The 11,828-nt window shown below is 43.1% G+C and overlaps 1 protein-coding gene across 1 annotated transcript in view; it reads right to left on the bottom strand.

Moving 5' to 3' along the window:
- Positions 1 to 386: 386 nt before the first annotated feature.
- EPHA3 (EPH receptor A3) overlaps positions 387 to 11,828 on the bottom strand; it is a 409,832-nt gene continuing 398,390 nt past the window's right edge. The window contains exon 17 of the mRNA XM_088442029.1: positions 387 to 5,196. Coding sequence (XP_088298155.1) covers positions 5,091 to 5,196 — 106 coding nt within the window. The 3' untranslated portion in view covers positions 387 to 5,090. The remainder of the gene's footprint in view (positions 5,197 to 11,828) is intronic.

Raw genomic sequence — 11,828 nt, 5'->3', positions numbered from 1 at the left:
GAATTCTGAGACAGGTCAGAACTGCTGTAATTGTGTGTGAGGGACCAATGTTCTCCGATTTTACCGATGTATACGCAGGACTGCGAGGTATTACGGATGTGAGAAGGCAGTAGTGGGCGTCTCTGTGCTGGTTGAGCGGTGGCAGACATTAGCATATTTTCGCAGATTCATTACGTGCGATCCCAGTTGCGATACCTGCTGATTCAGGCCAAGAGTGTTACTCTACAACACTTATCAATTTCCATCCTTGTGTCTTTCCATATTTTTGTGTAACTAAATAAAAAAAAAAAACATATAAAACACATCAAAGCCATTAACGCACTAGTCAGTTCTGTCAAAATACTTTAAGCAAGTTTATTATAAAAATATAAATGTTTCCACTACAAATCATTTTACATTAGTCTTAGGCCATCTAAAATTGCACATTGTGAAAACTAAATAAGTAATACTAGGTAACAAAAATAATACAAAGAAAAGCAAGTTGTATAAATGCAGATTATGCAAATCAATGCAATACATAATGTATGCTAAATACAGAGCGTAAACTAAGTATATCAACAGAAATAAATAAGTTGATTGCCTTTAAAAATCTGGCAACATAATACTGAACACACAATAAAATGAATACTCTGGTTTCGTATTTTTTTTTTCCCCCCAAGTTCTTTTTATGGTGAAGGCCGTGAAAAATCTAGTACTCCAAAAGTAGAAATTATTGAATGCTATGTTCTACATACATTATGTACAGAAATGCCAAGCCTCCGATATGAAGAGTTGCAGACCTTGAGAAAGCACACAGTGTATATTATAAAGGTACTATATACCGACTCTGCCCATTGAATAAATCACAAGCGCTGTGGTTGAAAAAGCTCATTATCATTTCCAGCAGACAGGAATAAAAAACACAATCCCTCTGCTAAGAAAAGATTGAAAGAGTCCATTTAATTTTACATTGGTATAAGTGGCAGTCTTATATGTTGCAGGCTCTGACATGGTTGCGACCTATGGAGAGGTCTATTATAAATTATTTTGTATAAACTACTGTAACATCCTTTCTCTATAACTGATAATTAATGCTGTGCATATCAACTGAATACATTTCTGAAACATTAACGACAAAAAAAAAAATCTGTCAATGAAAATGTACAGACATAATGCACAGATTTGATTGCACCTACAGTAGGTGCATGAAGTGGTCTTAATTTTCAGATTTTAATTTTATTGGACATATTATTAGTGTGGTAATTAGAAAATAGTTACTGGCGTAAAATAAAAGCAGAAATTCTCTGAAAAATGCTAGAAATACAGCCAAAGCCAAGTGTTTGTCAAAAAGTATTATTTTTAAATGAATGTGTAACTTAAAAGCCAAGCTATCAATTAAGTGACTAGTGACTGGTGTCCTCCCCACCAGAGGAGACATTTATTTCCTTTAAAGGAAATCTATATCCACTTTTTAAATATGTGCACCTCAACTAATAGCATTATAATATTTTAATCTTATGATTTACAAATATATTGTAAAAAAAGGGTGGGTAGAAATAAATAAATATGTGTGGAGATGTCTTTTAAGTGTTTTCCTTATTTTAGAACGGGTACCATTACATGAGAAACTAAATTTTTGGGAATTATTATCTTTTTTTCCATTTTGTGTTATTAAACAATTAAAAAAAACACACTGAAATATCACAGATATTGCTTGATACATATGTAAACCATTTGTTTGGACAGTGATGACAATATTTAATAAATCTTCTCCATAGCCATATTATATTTAAAAAAAAATAATAATTTGAAAATCAAAGAACTTGTCTCAGCTTTAAGTTTTGTATAGAATAACAATCATTTTTAAAAGGGAACCTCTAAAATTCTATTCATGGCTTTGAACTTGAAGTAGTACCGAGGATGAGTATTTGTACTGTTTATTTTCACAGACTGGAAGTGCCTAATTTTCATTGAAAAAGAGCATTAGAATAAAGTGAAAGGTAGGAACGCATTATTCAGCACGTTAATATTTTGTTTGTTCATGAAGACGATTAACTACAATGTTTATGAAAATGATTAACTACAAAAGATTTTTTACATCTTCACATACAGGCTACACTGGAAGTATTATATTGAATTTTAATATGTATTAAAATAAAAATATGGCAACAAAGACAGACTTATAGAAACAAAACCAAATAAATATCAATTTACAAATGATGAATAAGTTGATTGAAAAAAAAACACATTTCCTGCAAAGAGGTTGCCATAATATTACAAATACATACTTTAACACACTGTAATGGAAATTATGAGACAGAGTTTAAAGTGAACCTGTTATGTACAATAGAATATGTTCATTATATAGGGAATTTTGAGAGGAGCCTGCAATTAAAACTAAACACGTGAAATGAACATTTATGCAGGCTAACCGCACAAGTTTAGTGCAGCATGTTTAGTGCAGCATAGCTATTTAGTCTCAACCAAATACATATTTCCCAGTTAAAGTAATGGGGGTTGAAGTTCTAAATTAATGGACATGAACATGTTTGTCTACAATTAGCATTTAAGGTTGCATTGAATTACAATGCTTAATACAGTGTCAACTTTGAAGGTAAGACTGAAATTCTCTGTTTCAATAATATTTGACGCTAGGGGGTAAATTTGCTTTTCAAAGCCATCAGGTTCTTGTCCGTTTCGGACACTGAATTTAAGGAGTCAAAAATATTAAATACAAAACATGCCTGGTTTTGTAGGTAATAATATTGCCCCTTTAAATCTAGGAGTATATTTACTATAGAAGTGGAGATGTTGCCCATAGTAACTATTCAGATTCTAGCTCCTATCTTCTAGAAAGTGCTAGGTAAATGTTAAGTAGACTCTGATTGGTTGCTATGAGCAACATCTCCACTTCTGAAAACCAGCACTTTAGTAAATACACAGAAACAATCGAAGATGTGGTAGTCTTGGAAACCACCGCTTAGTAAACTTATCTCGAGCGATCTGAATTTTATGGTCGCTGTTGCTTTATCTGCCTTTAATGCTTGGAGGACAATAGAACACATTATGAAGAGTGCTTTACTTAGAAGCTATCTGATACCTTTATTCCCATTTATGGGAATAGTTATTGCTGTTATTTACTAATTGCATAGAAGCAAAAGATAAGAGAGTCATAATTGATTCACACCAAACTGGGTTGTATGTGCTGTATAAAGTGGTAAATCATATAACACTGTACAAGTGGAGTAGTGTTTACTGTAGTCAATGCTATTCCCCCCACAAATATAACTCAACACAAATGTATCCCCATTCCCTTTCATGGAATAAGAGTGATAATTATCTATAGAATTTGTGCACTTGGAGAATTAAATTCTGTACCAGAGACGGCTTCATATTTAAAAAGACGTAAAAAAAAAATTAGAAGGATTTTTATAGTACCACTCTCAGTGGTCGGTGACACCCAGTTCGGCAAGCCTCTCTGACCAAAAAGTGGGCGTGGCCTTGTGGCACCCCCGTTTAATCGGTCTTGGGGGCGTGCCCAGCTCTCCCCGAAGATGCCATGATGCCCCCAGATACTCTCTCTGCACTGCCGGCTCCTCCTCAGTGACCAGAAGCCAGGCACTGCAATGTGATGTTAGTGTTCAGTACCTAACTCCCTGTCACTCAGGAGGAGCCAACATTTTGATGTCACCTCCTTGGAGGGTGACACCCAGTGCGGTCCGCAACCTCCTAGTGACGCCACTGACCTCTCTCTAGCATTTGAAAACTGTCCACTAGCTGATGCTCCCGTCCATAGTGTTCCGCTACTTATCCAAAAGACTACTGCACTTACAAGAACTCCAAAAATCATTGATAAATAATAAGCAAACTTGCAGAAACTTAACAGCACTGAAGATATTTATCAGAAATCATCATTATCATTTTGGAAATCCTATTACACAAATGATGGCATTATGATTTTATCACACCCAGGGCCGGACTGCTCATCTGGCAAATGCCAGAAAGGCCGATAGCCAGATGGGTCGGTCCGGCGAAAAAACCCCAGCCGAGCAGCTCCACCTCCCGGCGCTCTGTGCAGCTGGGGATACTTAATAGATCGTTATTGTTTTTCATTCTTTATTGTCATTTTATTTTGGGAATATGACATATATTGGCTTTAACAATCAGTCGTCGCTATACTGGAGCTTTTAATTACATTTATAATGCACAATCTAATGGAGGAAAATCATCAAATTTGTGGAAATATCACTACATCTTGTGATCCCAATGAATGATTTTTGTAAACTGCCTACTTCCTTTCGTTGGGTAAATACGCTCTGCAACAAAATGTATACGAAAGCACCTGCAATGTACTGTACACATCTCCTGTCTTTACAGGGCAAGCTTCTAATCACCCCTGTCTACGGCTAGTTCCTAAGCTTTTTGTGCTGTGACTTTCAAACTCACCGACTTCCTTGGCAAACAGAGTATTTCCATAATCAGTCATGGTGAGTGGGTTTTCAAGGAGACCCTGTCAAACTATTAGGTTTGCTCTTCCCATACTCTGGGGGTAAAGTATGAGCCCCTTCTAGTGCAAATGAGGCTTCCAAATATCTGAATTAACCCTAAAGTACCAACTGATGATTACATAAGTTAGACTGGACAAAAAATACAGATATTCTTGAGTTCTTACTACAACAATGACTGGATAGAATGTTAGACTATTTATACTGAACATATAATATTTTCATGACAAGTTCACTTAAGGGTTCTTAAAATGTCCTAAACTCCAGAAATGTGTGGGAAAAAAAAATACAAAAAACTAAAAACATATATAGTATATTGCAAATCTTGTGAGTTTTTGCTCCTGTTGACCCATCTCGATGTTCTCCATCTGTGGTGGATGTCCTCTCGCCCCCGACAGCTTTACCATTATACTTTTTCTTTATTTGTCATAAATGCAGCCTTCCTGACGAAGAAGTAGAAGAGTTTTCACTCCGGTTTTAAGGCATTATTACTCCGATCGAAGAGCGTGTGAGGTTTACATTAAGTCCGAGTTCACAACGTCATCTCAGTTTGTTCAGATTTAATTGCACCATATGTTGAAGACACAGCTTCCTGTATATTTTATTTTACACATGAACAGGTCCATTCTTTGTGTGGAGTTCTTGAGGTTTCAACGCACTCATCATATGCTTTCGAGGGCCAATGATTGTGACACCAACTGTCTTCATATCACTGGATTAAAAAAAAAAGGACAAGATTAAGTGGTATATTTTTACCGATTAGGTTTGTCCAAATCAGAACAGACATTTCAACTTGTCACATTAAATATAATCAGTTGATTCAAAACACAATCAGTTTTAATTACTGATGAGCGGTTCGGTTCTACTCGATTATGTTCGGATCTCAAAATCGGTATCTTTTTGGTCATCCGGCTCTCAAGTGTTTTGGATAGCCAATAAGATAAATCCAAATTTGCGCTAAATTGGCGAAAAGAACCGAGTCAAAACCAAACCGCTCATCTCTAGTTTAAATGCACAATAGAACCTTATAGATAAGTTGCTGCGAATGACATTAATAAATAAATTTTTCAGGAACTTGCCAAAACTAGAAAAATATTTTAGAGAATAATGTGTAATTGTATGAATAATGACAAAATCAATATATAGCTTAAATTCTTAAAAATATAGTTAATTCTCAACTGAATACGTTTTAGATTCATTTGTTTTTTTAAGGAACACTATGGGCCGTATTCAATTTGGGGTGAAAAGTCAGAATCCGCGAAAAAGCATCGCGGATGACGTCATTTCGCCAGGCGGAAACTTTTCATTCTATGCAATTGCAAAGACTTTTCGCGTACGTGGAAAGTCAATGCAATGTAATAGGCATAAAAGTTTCGCCTTTGAATAGCAGGCGGAAGAAAGTGCAGAATTGCGGTCTTGGGGTGCAAATGTGGGGAAACCACTCTGCACCCTTGGGACAGCCCCCCAAAGGATAACTGCATAAAAAAAACCCCAGACTTTGAAAATGAGGGCGAAAAAGTACAAAGTGGTGGTACACACATAAAAAGTAGCGAAATAGACTTTAGGGGGGTCTGCAAGTATGGATGAGGTGTTTTTTTGATTGCAGGTTCTTGCTGAAGGTATGTTTTTTCTATCACTTAAAACTTAACTTTAGCGAATTTAAACCATGCTAGCACCCATTTTCATGTACCCCAAATTTGACAGGGCTACTTATTTTCTCGTAAAAAAACTGCTTAATGCTATTCTTCACCAGTTGTGCAAGATACTAATTAGAGGCAATTGACAGCACTTAAATACCCCAAATAGCTTCAATAGGGATATTCGGGGACATCTATACTGATCCTCAATGTTAGTGCATCTTTTGGGGGTGTCAGATTTCCCCATTATTGACACCACTTTTCGCCTGTTTGAGTTTCGCCGGGATGCATTTTCGCGTCCTTTGGAATTGAATACGGCGAATAGTGGGGGCGCGCACGATAACTTTCCGCGGCCAAAACACGCGATGTAGGTGAAAAATCCAGCAGGCGGAAAAGTATCGTGGGTGCGAAACTAATTGAATACGGGCCTATGATGGGAAAAAAAGGATCAGTGTGTTTAAAAACACTGAAGTGTTTTATAGTCATTTATATCGAATTTCTCTCTCTGATTCTTAGTGAGAAAGTGAGAATTTTTAGAAGTGAGTTTTAGAAGAGATGTTGCCCATAGCAACCAATCAGATTCTACTTAACATTTAACTAGCACCTTCTACGGTAGTAGATAATAGCTAGAATCTGATTGGTTGCTATGGGCAACATCTCTTCTAAAACTCACTTCTAAAAACTCTCACTTTAGTAAATTTAGCCCTTAGTATAGTCTTTAGTACCTGTGCACAACAGCTGTGACTTATCTGTTCGTGATATGTGTGGGCATATTTGTTGTTTTATTACTAGAATAAAATAGTTTTGTGCATAAACAATGCACTACATAGAGGTATATGTAAAAAGTTCTGATTACCTGGACCCAAAGTGATTTCAGTGATATAGGGCCTGGTTCAGAGATGTATGCTATGCAGTAGCAGCATGAGGGGTGCGAGCCGCATCCAGGTGTCACTCTCGGAGGGGGTGACCCCAAAATACCAGCTCCTCTACAGTGACAGGAGCTGAGTGCTGCAGTGTGACATTCTCCTGCAGCACCGGGCTCCTGTCATAGAGGAGGAGCCGATTACCCAGTCTCCGGGGGCAACCCAGCATCTCCGGTTTTCGGGATCCCCCAGTGAGACCACACCCCCTTATTTAGACCAAACCCCCTTTTCATCCTGTTGTGCCACCGCTGTGCAGGAGGTATCCATTTAAAAGTCCATTCTGAGGGTTACTGTGATCTGCTAAGGATGCTGCATCTTTGTACACAGACGTTTGGATTTGCAAAGCTGCAAGTGGGCGTCTCCATACAGATGCTGGCGGCTGCGATATCGCCATATGTTCGCACAGCAGCTGTGTATATAGGCACTGCAGCAGCGGCATTACTACATAGCTGAATCAGGACCATAATGGCTACATTTAAAGCGGCAATTTGTTTAATGGCAAAACCTGGTCTTGCCTTAAAACAAATTGCTGGCTTAAACCAATTACACTGGTTACAGGAATCGAGAACCTAATATATATACTCCAGCGTGTCTTTCTTAAATAAATTATATGTATCTTACATCATATTTAGGACATTTTTATATTGTGTTCAACATTTCCATAAATACAACCTATAGGACACTGCACCCCCTTGTTGTAAATTATACGGAGTTCCAAAAACATTATAAAGGCACAAGGACCCAGGCCACATGCTGCTATGCAGATCATGGAGATCCCATGTGACTTCTACTATACATAAAAGTACAATAATTGTGTCATGTCTTTTAGTATACACACGTCTTTCTAATAAACACTTGAATGAGGACATCAGAACTCAGTGATCATAAACAATGACATCAGAACTTTGTATGTTTGTATAGAATGTATTAACAGGATTTGACATGTATTAGTATCACTTGTTTATTATATAAAATTACTGCCAGTACTTTGCTCCATCTGACGTACTGTGATAATTACAGCACGCAACAAGCTGCTCAACCTTTCTCTTCTTGTTCATAATAATAATAAGAGTCCTTATATCGGGCTTGCCGACAATCTGGCTGCCTCTTCCTGGAAGAGACAGCCAGGCCATGATGATGCGGTTCAGCGCGAATCGCGTCACCAGCCCCCCCCACCCCGTCCGTCCACTTATGCAAGGTGGAATACCGCCGGCGGGGCGTGCAGGCGGATGGCGCCGGCAGGGAGACTTGCCCACTCTTCCGTGGGGGCGGGATCTTCTTATAAGAAAGAAAGTGATATTTGTGAATTTCCAGATGTGGGGGGAGGTTAGGGTCAGGCACTAGGGGAAGGTTAGGGATAGGATGTGGGAGGGGGTTAGGGTCAGGCACAAGGGGGAGGTTAGGGTTAGGATATGGGTGTTAAGGTTGGGCACTAGGGGGAGGTTAGGGTTAGGCTGTGGGGGTTAGAGTTGTGCACTAGGGGGAGGTTAGGGTTAGGCTGTGGGGGTTAGAGTTGTGCACTAGGGGGAGGTTAGGATGTGGGTGTTAGGGTTGGGCACTAGGGGGAGGTTGGGGTTAGGATGTAGGAGGTTAAGGTCAGGCACTAGGGGGAGGTTAGGGTTAGGATGCAGGGTGGTTAGGGTCAGGGACTAGGGGGAGGTTGGGGTTAGGATGTGGGAGGTTAAGGTCAGGCACTAGGGGGAGGTTAGGGTTAGGATGCAGGGTGGTTAGGGTCAGGCACTAGGGGGAGGTTAGGATGTGTGGGAGGTTAGGGTCAGGCACTAAGGGGAGGTGGCACTAGGGGGAGGTTAGGGTTAGGATGTGGTGTGGTTAGGGTCAGGCACTACGGGGAGGTTAGGAATGTGGAGAGGTTATGGTCAGGCACTAGAGGAGGTTAAGGTTAGGATGTGGGAGGTTAGGGTCAGGCACTAGGGGGAGGCTAGGGTTAGGCTGCGTGGGTTAGAATTGGGCACTAGGGGGAGGTTAGGGTTAGGATGCAGGGGGGTTAGGGTCAGGCACTAGGGGGAGGTTAAGGTTAGGATGTGGGGAGGTTAGGGTTAGGCACTAGGGGGAGGCTAGGGTTAGGATGTGGGGGTTAGAGTTGGACATTAGGGGAAGGTTAGGATGTGGGGAGGTTAGGGTCAGGCACTAGGGGGAGGTTAGGATGTGGGGAGGTTAGTATCAGGCACCAGGGGGAGGTTAGGATGTGGGGAGGTTAGGATCAGGCACCAGGGGGAGATTAGGATGTGGGGAGGCTAGGGTTAGGATGTGGGGGTTAGAATTGGACACTAGGGGGAGGTTAGGATGTGGGAAGGTTAGGGTCAGGCACCAGGGGGAGGTTACGATGTGGGGAGGTTAGGATGTGGGGAGGTTAGGGTCAGGCACTAGGGGGAAGTTAAGGTTAGGATGTGGGGAGGTTAGGGTCAGGCACTAGGGGGAGGCTAGGGTTAGGATGTGGGGGTTAGAGTTGGACATTAGGGGAAGGTTAGGATGTGGGGAGGTTAGGGTCAGGCACCAGGGGGAGGTTAGGATGTGGGGAGGTTAGGGTTAGGCACTAGGGGGAGGCTAGGGTTAGGATGTGGGGGTTAGAGTTGGACATTAGGGGAAGGTTAGGATGTGGGGAGGTTAGGGTCAGGCACTAGGGGGAGGTTAGGATGTGGGGAGGTTAGTATCAGGCACCAGGGGGAGGTTAGGATGTGGGGAGGTTAGGATCAGGCACCAGGGGGAGGTTAGGATGTGGGGAGGTTAGGATCAGGCACCAGGGGGAGGTTAGGATGTGGGGAGGTTAGGATCAGGCACCAGGGGGAGATTAGGATGTGGGGAGGCTAGGGTTAGGATGTGGGGGTTAGAGTTGGACACTAGGGGGAGGTTAGGATGTGGGAAGGTTAGGGTCAGGCACTAGGGGGAGGTTAGGATATGGGGAGGTTAGGATCAGGCACCAGGGGGAGGTTAGGATGTGGGGAGGTTAGGGTTAGGCACTAGGGGGAGGCTAGGGTTAGGATGTGGGGGTTAGAGTTGGACATTAGGGGAAGGTTAGGATGTGGGAAGGTTAGGATCAGGCACCAGGGGGAGATTAGGATGTGGGGAGGCTAGGGTTAGGATGTGGGGGTTAGAGTTGGACACTAGGGGGAGGTTAGGATGTGGGAAGGTTAGGGTCAGGCACCAGGGGGAGGTTAGGATGTGGGGAGGTTAGGGTCAGGCACTAGGGGGAGGCTAGGGTTAGGATGTGGGGGTTAGAGTTGGACATTAGGGGAAGGTTAAGATGTGGGGAGGTTAGGGTCAGGCACTAGGGGGAGGTTAGGATGTGGGGAATTTAGTATCAGGCACCAGGGGGAGGTTAGGATGTGGGGAGGTTAGGATCAGGCACCAGGGGGAGGTTAGGATGTGGGGAGGTTAGGATCAGGCACCAGGGGGAGATTAGGATGTGGGGAGGCTAGGGTTAGGATGTGGGGGTTAGAGTTGGACACTAGGGGGAGGTTAGGATGTGGGAAGGTTAGGGTCAGGCACCAGGGGGAGGTTAGGATGTGAGGAGGTTAGGGTCAGGCACTAGGGGGAAGTTAAGGTTAGGATGTGGGGAGGTTAGGGTCAGGCACTAGGGGGAGGCTAGGGTTAGGATGTGGGGGTTAGAGTTGGACACTAGGGGGAGGTTAGGATGTGGGAAGGTTAGGGTCAGGCACCAGGGGGAGGTTAGGATGTGGGGAGGTTAGGGTCAGGCACTAGGGGGAGGTTAGGATATGGGGAGGTTAGGATCAGGCACCAGGGGGAGGTTAGGATGTGGGGAGGTTAGAGTCAGGCACTATGGAGAGGCTAGGGTTAGGATGTGGAGGTTAGGATTAGGCACTAGGGGGAGGTTAGGGTTAGGAGGTGGGGGTTAGAGTTGGACACTAGCTGGAGGTTAGGATGTGGGACGGTTAGGGTCAGGCACCAGGGGGAGGTTAGAATGTGGGGAGGTTAGGATCAGGCACTAAGGGGAGGTTAGGGTTAGGATGTGGGGAGGTTAGGGTTAGGTACTAGGGGAAGGTTAGGATGTGGGGTGGTTATGGTCAGGCACTAGGGGGAGGTTAGGGTTAGGAGGTGGGGGTTAGAGTTGGACACTAGGGGGAGGTTAGGATGTAGGGAGGTTAGGGTCAGGCACAAGGGGGAGGTTAGGATGTGGGGAGGTTAGGGTCAGGCACTAGAGGGAGGTTAGGGTTAGGATGTGGGGAGGTTAGGGTTAGGCACTAGGGTAAGGTTAGGATGTGGGGTGGTTATGGTCAGGCACTAGGGGGAGGCTAGGGTAAGGATATGGGGGTTAGAGTTGGACACTAGGGGGAGGTTAGGATGTGGGACGGTTAGGGTCAGGCACCAGGGGGAGGTTAGGATCAGGCACTAAGGGGAGGTTAGGATTAGGATGTGGGGAGGTTAGGGTTAGGCACTAGGGTAAAGTTAGGATGTGGGGTGGTTATGGTCAGGCACTAGGGGGAGGTTAGGGTTAGGATGCGGGGGGTTAGGGTTGGGCACTAGGAGGAATGTTAGGGGTAGGTATTAGGAATAAGGGAAGAATATTTACCACTCGTCAGATGTCTGTGCCAGAACTGCTCCATATGTGATTTCTCGGACTCGGGAGCCACTGCAGGAGATGCCGGTGCTGCTGGGAGCAGGTAAGTCACCACTAAACGAGAGATGGTCTATCGACATTCTATCATGTTGACATTTCAGCAGTGTCCACATGATGACATGGGAATGTCCCATGTCAACATCTCGTCCATGTCGACATGATAATTATCAACTTTGTATACCACACC

Source organism: Taudactylus pleione, unplaced genomic scaffold (assembly GCF_031769625.1).
Source record: "Taudactylus pleione unplaced genomic scaffold, aTauple2 ptg000303l, whole genome shotgun sequence".
Lineage (NCBI taxonomy): Eukaryota > Metazoa > Chordata > Amphibia > Anura > Myobatrachidae > Taudactylus > Taudactylus pleione.
The sequence above is the reverse complement of the archived record's forward strand: the minus strand, read 5'-3'. Positions and strand labels throughout refer to the sequence as shown.